General features: G+C 58.4%; 2 protein-coding genes across 2 annotated transcripts in view; one reads left to right on the forward strand and one right to left on the reverse strand.

Moving 5' to 3' along the window:
- IL34 (interleukin 34) overlaps positions 1–820 on the forward strand; it is an 8,449-nt gene extending 7,629 nt beyond the window's left edge. The window contains exon 6 of the mRNA XM_006878865.1: positions 642–820. Within this exon, the coding sequence (XP_006878927.1) occupies positions 642–820 (179 nt within the window). The remainder of the gene's footprint in view (positions 1–641) is intronic.
- Positions 821–4,082: 3,262 nt separating this feature from the next.
- On the reverse strand, positions 4,083–22,918 carry MTSS1L (metastasis suppressor 1-like; the record flags this gene model as incomplete). The annotated part of the gene is made up of 15 exons (XM_006878866.1): positions 4,083–4,843; positions 4,944–5,109; positions 5,217–5,384; positions 5,586–5,660; positions 13,545–13,767; positions 14,634–14,731; positions 15,417–15,524; positions 15,711–15,868; positions 16,667–16,675; positions 16,926–17,000; positions 17,085–17,176; positions 17,251–17,335; positions 18,168–18,241; positions 18,349–18,410; positions 22,859–22,918. Coding segments are annotated over 15 exons (2,214 nt in total), but the record flags the coding sequence as incomplete, so codon positions are not given.

Here is a 22,918-nt window from a genome sequence, read left to right on the forward strand (position 1 = left end):
GGGAAGCAGGGGTGTCTGGACATGGGGAGGAGGGGTGTCTGGACATGGGAAGCAGGGGTGTCTGGACATGGGGAGGAGGGGTGTCTGGACATGGGGAGGAAGGGTGTCTGGACATGGAGAGCAGGGGTGGCTGGACATGGGGAGCTGGGATGGTTGGACATGGGGAGCTGGGGTGTCTGGACATGGGGAGCAGGGATGGCTGGACATAGGGAGGAGGGGTGTCTGGACATGGAGAGCAGGGGTGGCTGAACATTGAAAGCTAGGGTGGTTTGACATGGGGAGCAGGGGTAGTTGGACATGGGGAGCAGGGCTGGCTGGACATGGAGAGCTGGGGTGGTTGGACATGGGGAGCAGGGATGTTGACATGGGGAGCTGGGGTGGTTGGACATGGAGAGCTGGGGTGGTTGGACATGGGGAGCAGGGATGTTGACATGGGGAGCTGGGGTGGTTGGACATGGGGAGCAGGGGTGGTTGAACATGGGGAGCAGTGTGGGCCCTCACCTTACCCTCCACCCCCAACCCCCATGGGACCACAGACCATTTCTGGAAATTGAGGGACAGGATTTTGTTCTGGGGACAGGGCATGCCTCCCCGAGGGAGCGAGCCTGATCCCCTGAGCTCTTGTTTGTCCTCTCCCACAGGTAAGCACAGCTCCCTCCGGGTCTGGCAGGACTGTGAGGTCCGGAGCCCCCCGCCTCTGGGCTCACAGTGCACGGCTGCCCCCCTGTACTTCCCATCCCGGCAGCCCCCCACCTCCCAGCTGGGCCCTCTGCACACCATGAAACCCACGAGGGTACAGGACGAGGACCTCCTGCCCTGAGGGACTGCATGGGAGCCCTGCAAGGCCGCCAGGGGCCCTGAGTGCCCACAGCAGCCACCCTGGGAGAACCCCCAAAAGGCTCCTTTCCTTTGATAGGTAGGATTCAGCTCTGGCCTTCCCTGCCCAGCAGGGTCTCCCCTGGCCTGGAGGCCAATGAGGACCGGCTCAGCACCTCTCTGGGCAGCCGTCAGTGTCCAGGGTCTGAAAAGGCTGGTTGCCCTGCCGTCCATGCTGTCCCCCCATGTGTGCCAAAGCAGAACTGCGTGTGAGAGCCTTGTCAGCGGCCAGAGCGCTGTGGCCTAGTGGTAAGAAGTTGCACTGCAATCCCAGCGGCACGCAGTTCAAATCCACCACCTGCTCCGTGGGAGAAGGATGGGCTGTCTCCTCCACGCGGTTACTGCCTCTGAAGGCCTGACTCACAAGTTCACCAGGCCTTCCTTCTGCTGGGTGGACCCAAACCTCGAACCCGTGGTTAGCAGCTGCGTGGGACTGCCCGGGACTCCGGAAGTTGCTGAAGGTCTCCTGTGGCCTCTAGGGGTGACAACTGTGCCGGTGGGCAGTCTGGGCTGGGGGACAACCCAGGGACTTCACAACCAGCCCTGCCCGAGTGGGGCAGGACGGAAGCCATTGCCACATCTTGCCACATTGAACGCACTGTCTTTTTTTTCTATTAAATACTCGCTTTTTGTTTTGTTTTGCATTTCTGAGTCTGGGGGCCCCAGACCGCCTTCTGTGTCCTCTCCCTTCGCCACTCTTGGCCCTTGTTGAGGGGCATCTGGGTTTCAGGATTGGACATCAATGCCTAGCCAGTAATAGCGGGTACTTAGGGGACTGCCCCTTGAAGTCCCACCCCAGCCTGGTCGGTCACCGGCATGGGGGGGGCCACCAGCAGGGATGGAGCAGTGGCAGCCCCTCCAGACTCCCAGGAGCCCCCCACAACCAGGCTTTGGGATGGAAAGGGGCTGGGGTCCTGGGGTCCCCAGGATGCGGGCAAGCAGGGGCGGCAGGCAGCGAAGCCAGGCAGAGGCAGGGGGTGTTAATTACAGTACGACTTTATTAATACTGGGACCTTCACAGTGCATTTGTTACTTGTAGCTGTGACTATTTAAATCAAGGGTGGAGGGGCGGAGGTGGGGGGTAGGAGAGGAGAATTTATCCAAAAACCGACAGAAAGAAACGGAACGAAACCAGAGGCTGGCCCGGATGGGATGGCGGAGGGAGACGAGGTGAGTAACGGCCAGGAGGGGACGCCTGGGGCGGGAAAATAAATTAAGAAAAGGAACAAGTTAACAACAGCACCAGAAAAGTTACTTCAGTTGAAAGACGCTTTTGAAAAGAATAGTTCTCTGTACAAAATGGAAAAACAGAAAAGGAACGAAAAGAAGTCCCCCAAAGCAAAGTCTGTGGTTCGGGTGATTGGCTCGGATCCCAAAGGGTGGGCCTACGAGGCGGTCACTAAGTGGACAGTTTGGTGAGCGGGTCAGAGGGTGGAGTATGTACAGCCAGGGGGCTGGGAATGCCACACCCCCTCCTGGGAGGTCCCCAGCCCCCTGAAGCCAAGGCTCCCTCACCCCCTGAACTGGGGAAAACGAGGTGGCCAGGGCTGTCCCCACAGGGGCGACAGCTCTGAGACTCCCTCGGACCTGTCACACACCTCAGGGAGTGGGCACCCCCCTTCTCACATACCTTCTCACCTACACTTACAGGTACCTGCTTCTCGTCCCTGGGTGAGCAGGGGCTCAGCCCACTCGGGGGGTCCTCCTGGCAGCAGGCTCCCGGCCTTCTTTCAGGGTGCAGCCCCCCCCCTAAGGTCACCACCCCGTCCCCAACACCACCTATTCCATTGCGCCCAGGAAAAGCCTGCTCTCCTGACGCCTGGTGGCCCCTCCCCTGCGGCCCCAGGCCGGGGGACCACCAGGAAGCTCCCCCCACCATCACCAATTTCACCTGCTCTAACCTGCTCACTCAGAAGTGTGCTGGAAGTGATGGGTCCTCTGCCTGCTGCCAGCACAGGACTGGGACTTGGGTGGGCACCACCAGGGTGGCATCTCCTCTGGCGACAGAGAGTCAAAGCCAACCTTCCCTATGTGTCCCGCCCGGCCAGACCCGCAGCATGCAGACCCCCTGGACCACAGCAAACCCCCAAAGGCCCTGCCTGAAACCGCAGAAACCCTTCCTTCAGCTATGCTCCAGACTGCAGAGTAAGTCACCCCAGCTTCTGCAGAACCAGTTCCCCCTCGTTCCATGGCCTCCCTAGGCCGCTGCGGGGCTCCGCCCCTTGGACACTCGCAGACACACCCCGCCACTTCGCTCTCACACGCCATCCTCGTCCAGAGTCAGCTCCACTTTATTTTGTTCATAAAACACCCACCCCTCACACACACAACCCTGTACAGCTCCAGCCCGGCCCCGGTGGCTGAAACTGGGACCCAAAGTGCCACCAGAGTTAAGTCTGGTGTGCCCAGATGAGAACTGGACGCCTGAGAACAAGTCCCCGCTGGCTGCCACACCTCTGCGCCCATCCTCTCCCTGCTTTCCCTAGTTTCTGGGGGGCTACTCGCCCACCCCACCCTGCTGTCACACCACACGGGGGAGAGGCGTTGCCTTAAGGCCCAGGAGCCGCCTCCAGGCAGCCCTCTTGGGTTGCCTCCCCAGACACCATTTGGGCCCCATGGCATCCTTGTTCCAGAAGTCACGCCTCCCAATTTCAACCTGCTCCCCCAGCCCCGGGCCTGTCTATGGAAGCTTCTGGTCCAGACACCTCGGCTGACTGGGCCCAGCTCCCTCCACAGCCACCCTGCCTCCCAGATGGAGGAGCTCAGGAGAAGAAAGGGAGGAAGGGGAGATGGGTTCAGTCAGCGGTCAGCATTCCGAGGGGAGCCCGGGGCACCCCTACCTGGGGACAACTGCCAGGTCCACAGAGCTGTGGACCTCAGGCCGGGTGCGGGGGGGGGGCGGGGGGGGGGCGGGGACCTGGGCCCTCTGCCCTGGGGCAGGGGCTTCAAACTCAGGGGTTCGCTGAGATGTGAGGCGGTGGGCCCACCAGAAGGGATTAGGAGAGAGGTGAGGAGCAAGAAAGTAGAAAACAAGCTTCCGAAGGTTCGCGGCCTGGGCGCGCCAGCAGTGGCTTCTGGCGCAGACTCAGCTGGGTCCCCGGTGCCCGCGAGCGGCGCCCCCCGGTTCTGCACCCCGGCTCTGCGCCCCGGCTCCGCGTCCTCCCCGTGGCTCCCCGCCGGCCGGCCACCTGCCTCCGCTGAGGCCATCACAAGATTCGGGGCGCGGACCTGTCGTTGGTGACGGTCCTGCGGAGCCGCACCCCGCGCCGGATGGCCACCAGCATGTCTTCGGCTGGGGGGTCGCTGGTGGCCGCGGGGGGCGGCGCAGGCGTCTCCTCGGCCGGGGTGGCCGCCAGGGCGGTGGGGAAGGGGAACTGGCCCTCGCCCAGCGCGTGCGCGCCCGCCACCAGCTCCCCCAGCTTCTCCACCAGGCTGTGCCGGTTAGCGGCCAGCTGCTGCTGCTCGGTGTCGTCGTCCGCGCCCCGGTGGCCGGCCTCGGGCGAGGGGCTGCCCCAGGCCGTGTTGGGCAGGCTGAGCCGCTTCGGGGAGGCCTTGGCCAGGTCCACGGCCAAGGGCGAGGCAGCCTCGTCGGTGTAGAAGACGCACTCCTCGCTGCCCGCGCGGGTCGGCGCGCTGTAGCCGGGCGAGTCGGGCACGGTGGGCGTCTTGACGGGCACGATGGGCGGCCGGATGGGGATGGGGCCCGCGCTCGAGAGGGCGCGACGCACGGTGGGCTTGGTGGACGGCGTGCGGCGGATGGTGGCCACGCCGGGGGGCGCGCCGGACGGCAGCCCCGAGCCCGCGGCCGTGGGCAGCCCTGCGGTGGAGGCCGGGCGCTTGGTCTGGATCAGGCGGCGGTAGTTCTGGGCGATGTTGCTGTTCCGCGGAATGGTGGACGACTTGTCGAACTCGGCCGGGCCCTCGCTGTCCGCGTCCCCGTTCACCGAGTAGCAGTCATAGTCGGACCCTGTGGCGGGGGCTGCGGTCAGTCGGGCCCCCTGCTCCCCACCGTCGGGGCCCTGCCTCCCCCGAAAGGGCCGGGGTGCGTTCTCTGCGCAGGAGCCCACCTTGGGAAGGGATGGTGTCCTCGGAGCAGGAGGGCGTGGTGGTCTGCGTGCTGTAGCCGCTGGAGTACTGCAGCGAGTCCCGGCTGCTCTTCTGGTGCTCCAAGCTCAGGCCGCGGGTCAGGACCATGGCCAGGTCGCTGGCCGCCGGGGACACCTCCTCGCCGTGCTGGGGGGACGGGAGAGACTGCAGGCTAGAGCCGCCAGCTGCCCCCACCCCACCCTCAGCAAGGCCCTGCATGCAGCAGGATGAGGCCGAGACCTAGGGTCACCTACCTTGGCTGCGATGGTGGCGGGGGACATCCGCGGCCGAGGCACCTCTTCTCCCCCAGGGCCGCCACCAGCAGGTCCAGGCTCTGAGTCTCGCAGGAGCTCCACTCGGTCCTTCCTCCGGTGGAGACTGGCCCCTGAGGGCGGCTCGTGCGGGCCAGTCTTGGCCCAGTCCTGCAGGCATGCGGCTGGGTCAGTGCCTCGCTACCCACGGGCCCAGGACCCTCCCTATCCCTCCAGATCGGGGGCTGAGCAGTGACCTAAGAGGAGTGTGACCATGGGGACTGTGATGGTGACACAAGGGTGGATGGGCAGAGACTGGCTGGCCATGGGGAGGGCTGGGCTGCCTCCCGCAGAGGACGAGGGGGCACTGACCGAGGTGGGGGAGCTGCACTCGCTAACAGACTGGCAGGTCTCCGAGGCCTCGGAGGATGTGGAGCTGGAGGACTTCTGCCATGCAGAGGCGAGCAGGTGGCAGTACAGACAGATACGGGCGCACGCGGGCAGGCGACAGGCAGAGGAGAGAAGAGACGTGGTCAAAGCGTCGCCATGCAGCAGTCCGACCCACATCTGTGCATGTCCCCATGTCACACACCACAGACACTGAACCACGTTGGGCCCGGCCCAGGACACACGCGGCGCGAAGACCAGTGCAGGGCTGGCTGCTGACAGACTGGACGTAGAGGGTACAGAGCTACTCTCTTGTATTATTCATGGCAGGTTCTGGACAGGCCCTGACAGTAAGTGCCTCATGTTGGGTAGGGGGCTGTTCTGAGGTGCCCTGGAGTCTAGGACTCCCCACAGCGGCCCTAGGACAGCTGACCGGACCCCTGCCTCTGCTGCACCATCCTCGTCAGCTGACACACTGAAGCCCAGTGCTCACATCTCCTTGTCGATCCATCTCGTTGGGGGTTTCTTCTCATTCGACGACCTTCCATCTTTCCAAGCACAAGAAATGCTCCTTTCAGAGAAACAGCCTCGTCTAGCTACATGTCTGAAGGATGAAAGACGAAACTTCGCCATCTTTGCCTCCAAGAAGCAGGCAGTCTGGCTGCTCTCTTTTCCAGGACATTTCTGCTTTTCTGTTTGACAGTCCGTGGGATATTCAGTGCCACAACTCAAGGGCATCCGTTCTTCTGTCATCCCTGTTGACTGTCCAGCTGCCTAGCAGGTGACTGAGAAGACGCAGGTGCACCGCAGGGGACAGTCATGCCAAAAAGACAAGCCTGATCTTTCTATCAGCGACGGGCAGGGAAAGGCTGGAGGCTGAGTTCAGCCCTGTGGACAGTGGCTCCATCAATCATGCTACCAACTCAAACTCACTGCGGTGGAGTCGGAACCAAGTCACAGCGGAGCCTCCGGAGGGTTTTCGGAGCCTCCGGAGGGTTTTCTGAGGCCTTAAATCACATGGGAGGGGACTGCCCTTCTTCTCCCTCGGAGCAGCTGCGTTTGGGCGAGCGGCACAACTCTCTACGGCCCACGCCACCAGGGCGCTCGAGTGAGCGTAGATACGAAATCCCCACAGAAACTTCAGATGCTGATGTGCAGAGAAACTTGCATTTGGTGAGACACTTTAATGCACTGCAGACTACACGTCCCCTGGGACGTGGGGGCCCTGTGGCAGTGACTTGACACCCCTCCCTCAAGACTTCACCATACGCGTCCTGTCTACATGCTGGTCTTGACTTACATCCTTCAAGATGAAACATAATCGTATGTGCTTTCCTGAGTTCTGTGATCTGAACTAGTGAGTCAAGGTTAGTGGGAACTCCTCTGAGTTTGTAGCCAGCTGGTCGGCAGTGTGGTGCCCTGGGGACCCCTGAACTCGTGGGTGGTCGTGGCAGCCTGGGAGGCCATGCCCTCTCACTTGTGAGATCTGACCCTTATCTTAGGGTGGTGAGGGTCAGAGGAACAGCTACATCTGCAGGGGAGGTCGGAGCTGACCCGGAGACCTCCCGTAAGAAGGCATGGAGCTGCAGGGTGGGCGGGAGCCCAGCTAAGACTGAACTGAGTGGGAGACCGCAGCTCCTGGCAGTAAGATTGACCTGCGACCCTCGGAGGCTCTCCCACTTCCAAACAACTAGACCCGACAGAAGATGAAAATGAAGGAATTCTGTCAGAGAAGGAAAGATGTATAGACCCAATGTCTACCCAAACCAAGCCAGGGTGCCCAAGGAGGGGTCAGTGGCACCCCAGCTCCTGACAGTTGTCTAAAATGTCCTTGAACTAGATCACTTATTTTCTGCAGATTATGAAGAACAGAGCTCAAACGAGAAAATGAGGTCCCCTAGGAGATTCTGGAGACCTGACCCTTGGCAATGTAATTGCTAAACAGGTGACAAAATTCCACACCCATTCAAGAGCAGGTCAGTCAACTCCACTTAAAGTAGTGAATCTGGTAAAGAAGCTTTAAAACATACTGACAATGACTTAGAAAAAAGACCAAGACGTCTATTCAGTATTAGAAGTCCTAGCAAGTACATCAAAGAAGAACTAAAGAGAAGATGATCAGGGAGGAAATAAAACAGTCATTATTTCTCATCACCATGATTGCATGTAGGAAAATATGCAGAAGACTCTCAATTTTGGATGCAGACTCCATCATTTGGGTTAATAAATCACTTTAACAAGGTCATTGGATACAAAGTCAATATGCAAAAAATACATGGTTTGGAAACACTAGCAACTAAAAAGGACAAGTATGTAGTTGACAACAGCATCAACTAACAGCACATGCAGCAAGAAAGTCACATAAACCCTCCTCTTGGTTCACAGTCACCACGCTGGACCCACGCTCACCCGCCCAGGGGTTCTGAGGCTGTAAACGGCCAGCTTTCTCCCAAGGAGCTGCTGCTGGGTTCATACCGCTCGAGGGAAACAGCCTTTAGGCGAGGAGCACAACCACTTACGGGTGTAAAAGAACGGTTAGCGTGAGGTGTCGAGTGGAGTAGTACACGGAGCGACCCTATAAATGGACCTGTCCCGTCCTGATCATCTCTGATCCCCTTGAGCCCACTGATACAGTCATGGTGTCACTCCACCTTGTTGAGGGACTTCTCTCTGCTGATCCTGCACTCACTGTTTTAGTATGATGTCCTTTTCCAAGGACTGGCCCCTCTTCACATGCTCGGAGCGTGTGAAGTTTCATAACTGCAATCACCTCGAGGGAGCTCCCTGTTTGCACTCTTTTCCAAACACATCTGTTGAGACTCACTGTTCTTCCTCAACACAACTCAAAGGCATTCATTCTGTTGTCATCCTTATTCACTGTTCAACTTTCAGATGCACAGCAAGTAAATGAAAAGACCACTGCGGCACACCTCAGTCTTTAAACTGACATCATTGCTCCTTAGCACTCTGGAGAGGTTCTTCACAGCAGATTGTCCCAACATAATACATCTTCTGATTTATTTACTTTTTTTTGCTGGTACTAAGGGTGTGGATTGTGGATCCAAGGAAGTGAAATCGCTGACAACTCTCATCTTTTCTCCATCTATCGTTATGATACCTACTGGTTCAGTGTATCTTCTGCATAAATCTGGTTATTGATGAGTCTGAGCCTCACGTCACGTTCTTCTTTATAAAATCCAGCTTTTCTCAAACGACTTGTCCAGCATATACACTGAACAGGTATGGAGAAAAGAGGCAGCCCTGACACACACCTTTCTTGGTTTTAAACCATACAGTGTTTGCTTGCTGTGTTTACCCAATAGCCTCTTCGTCTACATATAGGTTTTGTATGAGTACAATTAAGTACAAAGGGACTAGCAATTTTAAAAACAGATCAAGCTATATTAAAATTAAGAACTTCTGGTCTAGTGGGTAAGGAGTTGTGCTGCCAGCCCAAAGGCAAGCAGTTCGAATCCACCAGTTGCTTTATGGGAGGAAAAGAAACACTCTCCACTCATGCAATTTACAGCCTCTGAAAACCTGCATGGCAGGGTTAGCTATAAGTAAATTCTGACTCAGTGGCATGTAGTAGTAACAGCTTACTATTAAAATGATAAAAATTTTAAAAACTATATACTAATTTTAAAGACTCCAATCACAGAGTAATAGACAACCAGAGGAGGTAATCTAATGCAGAATGTCTGTTGGCAAATATATAAAAAGAGTTTTCAAATCTGTAAGAAAAAGACAACCTAGTAGAAAAGTTAAGAGATTTGAACAGGTTCTTTACAAAAGACGTTCAACAGGCCTTTGCAAAGCATGAAAAGCTGTTTAACCTCATAACCGTATAAGGGAATATCATGGCTCTACCACTGTCCACCCACGAGAAGGGCTGAAATGCCGGGGGGAATTCCAAGTTCTGGGGAATATTTGCAACACTATAAAGTGCCATAAATCATGCCAACAGGAGCACCAAATGGATAACCATTTTGGAAAACTCTGGTGGTTAGTACCTAACGTGAATGACATGCGTATTCTGTGACTCAGCAACACCAGGTACACACCCAGCAGAAATGCCAACTGGAACGCTCACAGCCCCGAACTGGGAACGGTGCAAATATAAATACAGGTGCATTATAGAAATAAATTGTGGCTTATGCACACGATGGACGCCATTCAGCAAGGAGAATGCCATCCAATTGCACACAAAACATGCATGAATGTTCACAAACACAACATTATGACACCAAGGAGACAGACACAAAGGAACAGCCTGCAGGAGTCTATGCAGATAAAGGGGCAAAACTCAAACAAGCAAAACCATCAATGCTGATACAGCAGGAAATGTTCCAAATATGCAAACACCATCATCCCAGAACTGTGTTCCTAGCAATGTGAACGTTCAAGAGAAAGGACCAAATAAGCGAAACCCGAGTGTCTACTGTGTAGTTAGGTGCCTTCAGGTCGACTAGGACGCCCTGCGCCCTGAGGACGGTAGATCTGGACCTTGCTCTGCCCTGCACCGTCCTCACCTCTGCCATGTTCAAGGCCACCGAGGTCAATGTCAAGTGCCCATGTCAATCCAACTTTCCTCTCTCTCACTGACCTTTGCCAGGATGCTGACTCTCTCCAGTGACGGGCTCCTCCAGAAAATATGCCCAGAGTCAGTGGGATGAAGTTTCCCCATCCTCATCTTTAAGGAGCACGTTGGCTGCCACTTCCTTCAAGACAGATTTGTCTGTTCCTTTGCCAGTTAGTCCTCTTCTCCAGTACCACCATTCAAAGACATCCATTCTTCGTCTCTCTTCCTTATTCACGGTCCAACTTTGGGCAAATTGTCAAATGCACAGGAAGCAACCACAAACACCAAGGAGCAGATCAGGCACACTTTAGTCTTTAAACGGACCCCCTGGCTCTTTCGAACTTTGGAGAGGACAGCAGGTTTTCCCCAACGTCCTTCGACTTGACTGCTGCTACCATGCACGTTGACTGTGGTTGCAAGTAAAACAAAATCCTTGACAACTTCAGTCTTTTCTCCGTCTCTCATGTGAGTCCAGTGTTTGTGTTTCTGATGTTAAGATGTCATCTGCAGTGAAGGCTTTGAGCTTCTGCGGTAAATGCTCCTCGTTGTCTTCACTTTCTGTGAGCACAGTATCTGCATATGCAGGTTGTTACAAGGCTTCCTCCAATCCTGATGCCCACTGTTCCTGTTGTCTCACTTCTTGATTTGCTCAGCTTACAGAATGAACAAGTGTGGAGAAAAGTGACAACTCTGACATGCACTTTCCCCGATTTTAAACCATGCCGTCCGTGTTCCCTTGTTGTGTTCAGACAACTTCTTCCTGGTCTGTGCGTACGTTTTGCACAAGTATGTGTGCCGGTACTCCCGTTCTCGGTGTTACCTGTAACTTGTTACGACCCATAGCGTTAAATGCCTCTGCATAGTCCATAAAACACAAGGAAACATATTTCTGGTATTCTCTGGTTTCAGGCAAGATTAATCTGACATCAGCACTGATATCCCTTATGCCAGCCTGTTCTGAATGCACCTCAAATTTCCGGCTGTTCTCTGACAGTGTATTGTTTCAGGCACTTTTTTTTTTTTTAAATTTAGGTTGTTTATTTTTCATTTCAATGTTTCAGGCATTTTTAAATAAACTCCAGTAGGAATTTTTTTTTGCGTATGATATTAATACTGTTTTTTTGTTACATTACATTGATAATCTAATGCTAGTGACAGTTTACAATAAATCTCTTATTCTAAAAGAACTTTAAAAAGATGTAGTTAAGAACAAAAATTAACTTAGAAACAGGGTCATGAATAAGTAAGGACGTGTAAACACATGCTTAAGTCTAAACAAGTTTTTGTTTTCTAAAGTAACAGTAATCATGATGACAGAAGGAAAAAAAATTCTAACTGTAGAGGTTAGAAAAAAGAGTGAATTAAAATATAGTAAGATACGAGTTAGAATGGCGCTGGTGACAGCAGGTGAAATACATTAAGGTCCTTAAATTATTAAGGAGGGTAAGGATGACTTTGCTAAGTATAAAACTCAAAATAAAACCTCTGTCCTTGCCATCAAGTCAGTACTGACTCAGAGAAGACCCTCCGGCAGGCTTGCTGGAGGCTGGGGTTGCACAGGAGGAGAATGTCCACCGTTCTTCTGTGGAGCAGCTGGTGGACTGAGACGCCAGCAACGGGCTGCCTTGTGTTAGCAGCGCGACTCCCTCCGGCCAGATCACCAGCGCCCTTCACCACGCTGCCGGCAGGACAGTCCACCAGGACTCACAGCGACTCTATGAACAGACTTGAGCCCTATCCGTCACCGTCCTCGTGATCTGACGTGTCCAAGCCCACCGTGTGTCACCCATCTCCTCGTATACGTAGGGTAAACTCTCAAGTCAACCCTAAAAGAACAGAGCCAGTGTAACATAGAATCCAACAGAGATGAAACGACTGCAGAAAAGAAGACCAAGAAACAAAACAGAAAAAGTAGAGCTAACAGAAAAGGTTAAGGCAGAAATGCAGCCATGTCGGTCAGCATTAAGTGTGAATGGACCAAGGAATAAAAACGCAGAGATAGAGATCTTCAGATCGGATAAAGAAAATCTAGGCATATGTTGTTTACAAGAGACTCATCTCAAACATAAGGACATGGGAGTTTAAAAGTAAAGAGATGGAAAATGATAATATAAATATTGAACAGAATAAAGCTGAGATAATTGTAATAGCAAGCAAAATAGACTTTTAACGCCAGAAAGCATTACAAAGACTAACAAGGGCCGACGACATTATGATAAAGAAATTCACTTAGAGTTATTGTTTCTAAAGTTGTATGCATCTAATAAAACAGCCTCAAAACACACCAGCCCAGCACTGACAGAACTCTACACGGGGGAGAAATTGCTCAGCTCCTCCAACTTCTCGAGAGGCTGAGCACAAGGGCGGGCGTGGGGAGCAGACAGGACTCAACAGTCAGAACTTCTGAGAGCAGGCTTTGAAAGAAGAGGGGGCCAGGGAGGGGGCAGGATGGACGATTCCAGAGACAGGTGAATGGACAGACAAGACCCAGATGAGAAAGAGACACGGCTGTCTTGGGGAGATCATTGGGAAGGGGAGGAGGTATACAGAATGCTAAGATGAATGGAGGACTAGCCACCAATGGGCAAAGTGGCAGAGTGGACACGGGCAGGAACTGGATCATGGGAACAAGAGGGGCTCTGGGCTGCTGAACCCTATCTTCGGAAATGTGATGCCCCTGGCGAAGGGGGGGGTGTGGGGGCTGCCTATCCTGACCGACAGAGAATTCTGAGTACCGACACACCCCTCTGTGAACACAAATGCATGGGAACCGCCCCCAGCTCACACAGACACTGGAAAATCACCTCAATCATGCTGCTTTCCAGTGACCCGTAACCCAGGTCCACAGGTGCCCGGCCCAGGGCCGAGGTAGGTATGCCCTTTCTAGGGGCACCTGCCACTCGCCTCACTGGGGACACAGCATGCTCCCCATCACAGAGATGCCCCGTTGGGAAGCAGGCGGGCACCTGGAGCAGCTCAGGGGGTTGGGGAGCAAGCTGATGGGGAGAGGTCGTCCCGAGCATCCTGGCTGCCCGCCCCTCGGTGAACTAACAAACAGAGGACAAGAGGGTCAGGTGTCAGCAGCAGAGGGTGTCCCTGGGGGACTGATCCCGCCTCTGGATTCTGGGAGCTGCTCCTGAACCCCAGGGCTCATGTGGCCGGCCACTTAGCCACGGAGCAGGCATGCTGGCCTCTTGATGGCGGAAGGACAGGACGGGCGAGGTGTGAGCACAGAGGCCTGCGCTGACGCCATCTCCCCCTGCCTGACATCGTGCGGAAGCCCTCCTGGGCGGTGAGTGGGCTCAGGGCGGTCCCCTCTGTGGCACACCTCCCACCCTCGGGTGGGCTCGATGCCCACTCACCTGGCTGGTGATGTCTGAAGGCATGGGCGAGGGGGGCTTGGAATAGGTGGCGTCCTGGGAGACGAAGCCAGAGTCGTGGGAGGAGACGCTGGAGAGGCGGGCGGGGGCGGGGGCTGGCTGGGCCAGGCTGCGGTAGCGACAGGTGGAACTGGGTGAGTATGTTGGGGTGCCCCCAGGCCACGGGGCTCCGCCACTCTTGGCACTGCCGCCGCCGCTGGGGGCGCTGGGGGAGCAAAGGAGGGGACACGGCAGCCAGAGAGGGAGACGTGGGGTGTGTGTGGGAGGAGGGGTGACAGACGAGGGTGGAGGAGATGGGTGAGGGGCAAAGGAAGGGAAAGACAATGTCAGACTAGAAGGTTCTGAGGCCCAGGAACCAGAGGCACTGGGGGGAGGGGGGACAGAGGGGCCGCCCAGCCCCGCAATCCCACCACTCAGGAAGTCCAGGGCATGACCATCTGCCCCCCCAGTCCTGGTATAGAACAGGGGGCCTTGGGTTACCACTAGGGAACCCGAGTCACAAAGAGCCAAAGAGACTGCTGGCAGGGCTGGAACCAGAACAAGGTCTGGTAGCCAACACCAGTCTATGAGGTGCCCAGCATACGGTACCAGTCTGGCCCACCTCCACCCCTGTACGGTGCCCAGGCTCCCACCCTGAGCCTGGTCCCTGCTGTGACTGCTGGCTGGGTGCCAGCTGCTTGGGGACTGGCCAGGTGGGAGCACACCCTGCCTCTCAGCCTCAGCCCCTCTTCCTGGAAGCCCCCACTTTCCTCCCTGGACTGGGATTCTCACTGCTCCCCCGACCACGGGGTCTAGCAGAGCTGCAGTGGACTGCAGTGACTGCGGCTCTGTTTTCCTTTCTGTGATGAGGAGACCACCCTGAACCTCAGCCTCCTGGGGGGGGGGGGCATCAGGAGTCCACGAGCAAAGTGCATAAAGCACAGAGCAGGTGCACCGTTAAAGGGACCGATATTACCCGCCCCCCCAGCCTCCATCCTGACAGGGCTTCGTCTCCTCTCAGCACGTGCAGGTCCTTTCGAGACTGGAGGAGGGGCGTGAACTCTGGGTGTGAGCCCCGGGCCCCCCGCTGACCTGCACATGCTGGACTTGCGGGAGCTGGAGCTGCTGGGTGACGAGGGTGGAGTCTGGTAGGACCAGCTGTAGTCAGAGCCCTTCAGGTCCTTGATCACCTGGACGGGGGCACAAATGCCGCTCGCACGTGGGGGCTGGGGAGGCCTGCCCAGCCCTGCAGTCCTAGCCCATTTTCGGGGCTGCCTAGGGAGGGGGTGGGGCTCCACTCTCTTCCCTGGTGTGAACAGGTCCCAAGAAGTAGCTCTGGGAGCCTGAGGGTCCCCAGCCTTGTCCTAGTGCAAGGCCCTCCTAGGAGACTGGGTGGGTCTGGGGACGCCTCCCTTGGGGCGACGCTGCACCTGATTCTGAGTGAGGAGGCGGCGGACAGGGCTGATCAGGGCTCTCGAGGCTCTGCTAGGTCACTTGGGGATCCTGTTACTGCTCTGGCTCCCTTTCCTCACGTCTAATGGAGTGGCCACCATGGTGGACGAGGTCGGCAGGGTCAGCACAGCAGCAGGGAGGCCGCGTGTGCTGGGAGCAGCAGGCCGGGAGGGGCCTTGCCAGGCAGGGCCTATGGGGCAGATCCAGGGCGCTTCTCCGTGCTGTCACTCTGAGATCCCACCAGGTGGACACATCACCCTCTCCCGGACAGCTGCTCCTCGCCAGCTCATAGTTGGTATCAAGGATGTATGTCTGGGCCTCTCCTCCTGGGCCCCTATAATGTCCTTTCTTCTCTTCTTAGCCCCAACCAACCGGGAGGCATCGCCCTCCTCCCCAGTCCCGCAGCCCTGAAGCTGGCCGCACCTGCTCGCTGGCCGGGGGCAGCTTGTGCGGCTCTGCGGTCAGCACCACCAGGTCGTCGATGATGCCCTGCAGGTGGGTGATCTCCCCCAGCATGGTCAGCTCGCCGTTCTGAGGAGGCAGCGTGTCAGTCTGTCCATCTGCCCTCCGCTCTGACCTCCAGCCCGGCCCGTGTCAGCACACATGCCACCAAACGTGCACGCTGCCCGTGGCCAGTACCAGGCAGCCTTCCTCGGAGCCCCAGGGGCCAACCCTGTTCTGACCCCACCCGTCAGGCATCCAGCACCAGGCACCCACCACCACCGGCTGCAGGAAGGTGATGAAGGTGCAGAAGCGGCCACGCTCCTCGATCAGGGCCCGGCGCACCGCCTGCTTCTCCGTCTCCTCCAGCAACAGGTACATGTCGTTGACATCCTGCAGGGCGCTGTCCAGCTGGGGCTGCAGGTCTCCTTTCCCTGAGGGTGGGGAGGAGAGGCCGCGCTGGGGACGCTGGCTCAGCTAAGGCACCACTGTCTCAGGCCCCTGCGGTGATATCCCTGGGTGCAGCACGGGGAGTGGGGGCTCGGGGGAAGCCAGGACACGGGGCGCTGGGTGTGTGGAGGGTCTGGTCCCACCAGAGCAGGCAGAGAGGACACACAGACACATACACAGAGCGAAGACACTACAGCTAGTGGGCAGGGGCTGGTGGAGCTGGGCCCTGAGCAGTTCTGGGGTGACCCTGACCAGCTGGGCTCGGGGAGCCTGGGGCACAGCTACTTTCCCAGTCCAGGACACCTTCACTGCCATGGGACAGTGCCCCTGCCTCAGAGGGTCACAAGCCAGGAAGCAAGGCCAAGCTACGTCCCTCGGGATCATAATCGAGCAGGGCCTGACGAGCAGGAAAGGAGGGTCTCAACTTGGCCAACACACAGCTCAGGGGGCAATGCATAAAGACAGCGACACAAAGAAGCAGCAGTGAGAGAGACAGAGAGAGGACAGCAGGATGAGGAGATGGTGAGGCCAGCTGCAGGGGACTGTCAGCCTGAGAGGGACAGAAAGGGCCTGTGCCCTCCAACCCGCCCCATCCTGACAAACTGACCCAAGGGAAGCCCCAGACTCATCCCCCAGGGGCCTGCGCCCCCGCCCCCCTGGAGGACCAGCTGCCTTCTCACTCCTTGGCCTGGACTGGCTCCTTCCACTGGCCCTGAGCTGGGGGTGACAGACAGATGCGACAAAGGTGAGGGAGCAGCTGGAGGGACGGACATTTGACTTACCAAGTAGCTCTACAGGAAGGATGTGGGAGGAGGAGAGGAGGAGAGACAGAGAGAAAGAATGTGTGAAAGACAGGCGGATGGACAGAGCCGCTCCTGGGGCGGGGTCGGGGGGTGGGGCTCCTGGGCCCCCAGGGCGGGTCCCTCTGCCCCACCCAACAGCTGGGAGGGGTCTGTAAGGGAGCTGGGCCCCTCTGGCCGGGAGAACGCCCCAGGGTGGCCAGGCCCCGGGGTGCGCCTCATGCGCGGTCTGCGGCTCTACCTTTGCGAGCCTTCTTCTGCAGCTTCAGCGTATCGGACGATTTCTTCTTGATCTCATGCCGGGCTCGTTTGTACTCTGCGGAAAGGAACAGAGGGCTCCAAACGGGTCCGCTCCCGCACTGGGCGGTGGGGGCGCCCGCCGGCCGCGCCCCGAGCCCACCTTTCGCGTGGTCCTTGTCCAGCTGGTTGGCCGACTTCTTCCAGTCCTCGATGCGCTCCTGCAGCGGGTTGATGAGGCTCTCGAGCAGCGCACTGCAGGGCGGGCGTGGGCACCGGTCAGCGCCCGCCCCCGGCCCCGCGCCCGCCCCCCCGCGGCGCCCACTCACTTGGTGAACTGCCGCAGCTTGGTCTCGATGCTGCGGTGGCGCATGCACATGCGCGTGAGCGCCGAGCCGATGTCCCGCGTGGCCCCTGGCGAGGCAAGCGCCGAGTGGGAAGGGGGGCGGCGCGGGACCCTGCAGTCCCGACCGCCGGCCGCGAGGGGGCGCGCTGGGCCTCGCCCGCAGCCTCTCGGCCCCGCCCCCTCGTTCCCGCAGCCCGGCGGCTCGCAGCCCTGCACCCCGCGCCCTGCACCCCTCACCCCGCGCCCTGCACCCCTCACTCCGCGCCCTGCACTCCACACCCCGCGGGGGTTTCTCATTCCTCAGTATTTACAGAGCCCCGTCTCCTGGCAGGCATGGAGGGTCAACCTCTGTGGCTGTGGTGTCCCCCCTCCTCCAAGCTCACCTAGCCCTGTGCCTGGAAGCCTGAGGCAGAGCCTGCAAACCCCCAGCTTGCCAAGAACTTCCCTCCAGGTGTGGGTGTCAGTGCTAACCCCGTCCACTGCCTAGGTTCCCCCCACCTCAAGAATAGGGCCCCAGGTCTCTGATAACTGCGACCAGAAGGCACGGGAGAGTCTCCCAAGTCAGATGGGAAAGCTCCCTTGCCAAATGGGCTCAGGAAGGGCAGACGGGGTGAGGCTGGGTGGGAGGAAGCTAGTCAAGATTCCTTGTACAGGTGGGTAAACAGCTGTGGCTGAGAGGATCAAGTGAGTCACCAGCGCAAGAATAGCATCTCCCTGCAGCATCCCGTGCAGGCTCACCTACTGCTTGAATGCCTCTAGTGACGAGAGGCTCACTTCTCCACAAACGGCTCATTCCAGTAGGAAGCAGAACCGAGGGCCTGCTGTCCTGTCCCTGGCCCACACCCCATCACCCTTCTTTCCAGCCACCAAGCCCACCTCCAGCCCATGCTCCCTCCCCACCTCGGGTGTTGGTGGCCATGTCAGCCACTTTCTGGAAGGCATCCAAGAAAGCCACAGCAGCCAGCACAGTAGTCCTGGGGGGACAACAGTGGGGTGCTCGGTGAGTGTGGGGTGCTCTGTGAGTGTGGGGTTCTCTTCCTTCACCCACCCCTTCCCAGCTGGGCACCCTCAGTAGCCTCACCTCAGCTGAGAATGCAGCTTTGTGGCCTTGGAGTTGAAGTCCTCCCAGATGGGGTAGGAGCTCTGCCCAGGGAGATGGGAGAGGCAGTGAGACTTCATGGGTGGCTCTACCCAGATGGGCTCCCCACTGTCCCCCTTGAGGAGAGGCGAGCAGGAGGAAGCCCCACTGGCCCCATCGGACAAGAAGCCCATCCTCCTGTCATGGTCCCTCAGGGGAAACAGAAAACCATGTCCAGTCTCCTCTTACTCCCCAGGAGTCGGCCAGGGGCCTCAGGCCGAGCCCCTCAAGGAGACTGTCCACCTGGCATGGGGGCAGAGGTGGTGGAGGCTCAAGGAGTGCCAGGCCAAAACCAGGGCCCCCACCCTGGCCCCGGAAGCTGCTGTCCAGCCTGGCCAGCCTTCCCAGGCCGAGGGGCCGAGGCTGCTTGGGGCTGGCCAGCCTGTCCAGGACAGCCAGGCCCCAGGCTGAATGGGGCCTTGTGCGGCCAACAGAGCCACCTTGTCCGGCCCCAGCCCTCCTCCTCCTGGGGGAACAGTGTGGCCTTTATCCCAGCCTGGCCCGCCGAGCCGAGTGGGGAGGGGGTTTCCCAGTAGGGAGATGGGGCTCCTGGCGACCAACTTGTCCGGTCTGATCAGGGGGCTTTTCTGGCTACCTTGCCACCCGTCATCTGCTGGGCCCTGAAGGAAACCCTCCCATGGGGGAGCCCTGTGGAGCAAGGCTCCAGCCTCAAGAGGCATCTGACAGCGTCCCCATGCAGGAGGGAGCTCCAAGGGTGAGGCTTTTCCCAAGGAAAGGGGGAGGCAGGGACCCCAGCCCGAGTGCTTGGGGGTTCAGCTGGACCTCCCTGGTTGAGAGGTGGCAGGGCTGGGGGGCAGCTACCGAGGGGGTGGAGTAGAAAGGGGACAGCCTCAGGTAACCTCAGAAACGCCCTCCTCACCCTGCTGGCCATACCAGTGTCCAGGGAAAGCAAATATTTGAGAAGTTCACACAGACTGGGCAGGAGGGGGAGGCTAGGGGTGGGCTGTCTGCCTTGGGCACTGTCCCTAGTGCTCATTCCCATCACCCCGAACCCTGGCCCTGAAGTCTTGCTAAGCCCACAGGGGGCAGAAAGGATGCTGAGGGGTAGGGGTGAGAACCAGCTGTCCTGCCCCCAGGAGGGTCTTAGTACCTTTGACAGACCCTGGGTGCCCCAGGAAGCAAAAGACAGGGCTAGGGGAAGCTGGGAGAGCTAAGTCCCTGACCCTGTCATTATGGTCGGGGAGCTCACCCCTTTAGCCTCCCCACGGCCCAAGAGACCACACAGCTGACTTTCAATATTTGGCTTCAAGTGGGAAAGGGGATGAGACGGACCCAGAGGGAGGCCACGCTCAAGGCCCCCTCAAAGACGGACCTGGGCTCCCCACCTCCCAGTGGCAATTCATAACAGACCCAGAGGGTCAGGTCCCAAGTGCCAAGAGTCTCAGAGCATCAGCCCATTTCACAGACAGGAGGTGGGCAGCCCTGTGACGGGGGAGCCTGGTCACAGCTCCTCTCTGTCCACCGGTAACAACACGCTCGTGGAAAGGTCACAAAACTGGCGACTCAAACCCACCAGCTGCTCCAAGGAAAAATCTGGCAGTTTCTTCGCGTAAAGATTTACAGCCTCGGTTGCTAGGAGTCAGCGCTGACGAGGCTCCGGAGCACTTTAAGTCTCAGCAATGGCTGGGCAGACGCTTCCAGTGGGCCAGGCTCTGTGCGCCCAACGGGGGACCTCGCAGAATCCTGATAACCGTCCTGTGACAAGACAGCTGTCTCCCATCTGACAGATGAGCAAACTGAGGGTCAGGCCCCCAGGGTTGCGGGGTCTGGCTCTAACCCCAGGTGTGACTGGTCACTCTGTGCGGGAAGACAGGCACCTGGGCGTCAAGGACGTGGCAGGGATGGGAGGGACACTGGCTCTGTCCCAGGAGGTGCCTGTCACTAAACGGGACAAGCCTGCACTGGACCGTCTATGCTGACTTACAGTGACCCAGTGGGTCAGCGCAAACGCCCCGAAGTGTTTACAAGGCTGTAAATCTTTACTGAAGCGACAGCCTCTTCACTGTTCCGAGGAGCGGTTGGTGGGTCTGATCTTGCAGTTAGTGTTCCAACGCTTAACACACTGCACCATCAAGACTCTGCTCTTCATTGTTGATTGCCTTCGAGTCGAGCACGACTCAGCGATTCTATGAACAAAAGGCCTGAAGCCCCTCTAGAACTATTGACGTTAAAAGTTCATAGAGTTTCTGGAGGCATGTTGTTCAGGAAGTGGGAGCCACTCCTGCTTCCATCGCTTTTCAGTATTTGAGGATGAGCACGGTGGCGAGGCTCTGAGGTGCCCGGTCCTCTGGAGACTCAGAGAGGGAGGGGTGTTGGCATGCAGCCCAGACACCAGTCCCAGACACGGGGGCCCCCTCTCTGAGCCTCAATTCCTCGCCATTAGGATGGGAAAGCTCAGACCAGTCCTAATCCTCGCTCAGTTAACCCTGGACAAGGAAGGATGCCACTCCTGTCTGTGCCAGGAGCCCCACCCACTCGGCCAGGATATCCCATTCTAGAGCTAACAGAAGACTCTGAACCCATTCTTTGGACGACCCTGGTGCAGAGGGGAGGCCCCATCTGCTGTGCTGACTGTGCCTGTACCCAGTTCTGTCACCTGGGCAAGTTACTATCCCACAGGGACAGAAGGGCACCTGGGGGCATCTGTCCTGAGGCACATGGGACACTGAAGTTCCCTTTCTTGAAGCTGGAGTCTCTCCCGACCCTGTCTCCCCTCAGCCAGGGGAGCCTGTGGTCTTACCAGTGGACAGACCTTAAGGGAGAGTTGGCCCCCCAGCCCAGTCACCTGGGCAGCGGCCGCAGCCCCTCTCTCTGGCAGCCTCGATTGCTCTGGTAGCTCGGGCCAGGTGCTGGGTCCCCAGGTGGCCAGGCTGCTCTGCTCCAAAAGCAGGCATCATGGGCAAGAGACCCCTGTGCCTGGCATCACCCCAAGGAGACTGCTCCCATTTTGCCTCCACACGCATCAAAATCCTGCCTGAAGCCTAACCTGAATCTCTCACTACTACCTGGGCCCCCTGCCTTCAGCTGTGTCCCCAAAGTCCTTGCACATTGAGGAGAGTGATCACCACTGCCCTCCCCTGGGCGCATGTTGGGCTCTTCAAGGGTTTGCTGCAAGGCAGTGGGAGGTCTCACCCCAGGGAGCCCACAGGAGGGGCCAGGGGAGGGTGGTCTGGGCTTCGGGTCCCAGAAGGGGATCCTGGCTGCAGGGCTGTGAGGTGACAAGCCAGAAGGAGGCTGCTGGGGACAGAGGGCAGGCCTTCACCTGCACAGAGGTGGTGGGGGGAGAGTTAGATCCCAGAGCGCCCACCCCAGGCTGCCAACCAAGGACTCCGAGGCTGTCCCTGTCCCCTCGGGGGCCCAGCCTGGCTTCACTGTAGTGTGGCATTTCCTTCAGGGCCTGTGCTGTCGCTGGGGACTCCTGTTGTGTACTTGGTGAGGTGTTAGGCTATGGGGGGTGGGGACACAGGATTCTCTCCTGTTCTGTCTCCCCGCCCCCCCCCTCCACCATAGGCCAAGGGAGGGTGTGGGGGCTCCTGAAGCAAAGGTAGAGAAACCCTGGTTCCTGGCCCACAGCTTCACTGGAGCCTCCTCAGCAGTCAGCACTGCCAAACTCTGCCTCCTTTAGGGGAGCGGTTCCTCCCTGCCCCCCCCCAGCTGAACAATGAGGGGCTGAGGTCGGAGACAGGGTCCGGCAGTCTCCTTAATGACCTTGAGCCAGTCCCTGGCCTCAGTTTCCCCACTCTGTGAGCCAGTGGAGAGCCAGGGGGTGGTGGTCTACATCAGCCTGACCTTGGGCAGTGGTTGCGAGTGATAGGTTGGAGCTGGGAGCCTGGGAAAGACCCCTGGGAGGTGCCCACCAACCCAACCTTCATTCTCAGTGGGAGGCCAGGAGACTGCGCTGGCATGAAGGTACCCGGGGCCTGGAGACCTCGGGGCCCGCGGCTCCTGGGCTTTGTGGGGGGAGGGGCTGGGTCGGGCTCGGGCCGAGGCCGGCGGGGAAGGAGTTAACGGTGCTCCGCTTTATGATTTTCCCCTGCTTTGGCGGTGACAGCATTGTCTGGGCTCCGGGGCCGCGGGAGGGGGGACTGATGGTGGAAGGGGGCGGAGGCCAGCAAGACCCCAGACCCGTTAAAGGGCCATAGAATCGTCCTAGAGGCAAAGCCCATTCATGGTTTGGGGTTCGGGGCGCGGGCCATCCGTGCGCACGGGGGCTAGGCTCGGGACCCCACGAGGCATAGACAGCACCGCGCACACACCCCAACATACAGGCACTCACAACCTCAGGCAGCCCCTGGAGACCCAGGCCCCCGGCTGAGGCGGGCAGGACACACAGCCAAGGACACACAGCTGCGGCGGCGCACCGCACCGCGGAGCCGGTTGCCCGCCGCCACGCGTCCCCCGAGGGGACCCGCACCCGCCCGCCGCCCGCTACCTTCATGTCGTTGACGATGGCCTGGAAGAGCCCGCCCAGGGCGCCGCACTCCTTCTCCGC

This window comes from Elephantulus edwardii, unplaced genomic scaffold (genome assembly GCF_000299155.1).
Source record: "Elephantulus edwardii isolate Elephantulus edwardi_28Jun2011 unplaced genomic scaffold, EleEdw1.0 scaffold00001, whole genome shotgun sequence".
Lineage (NCBI taxonomy): Eukaryota > Metazoa > Chordata > Mammalia > Macroscelidea > Macroscelididae > Elephantulus > Elephantulus edwardii.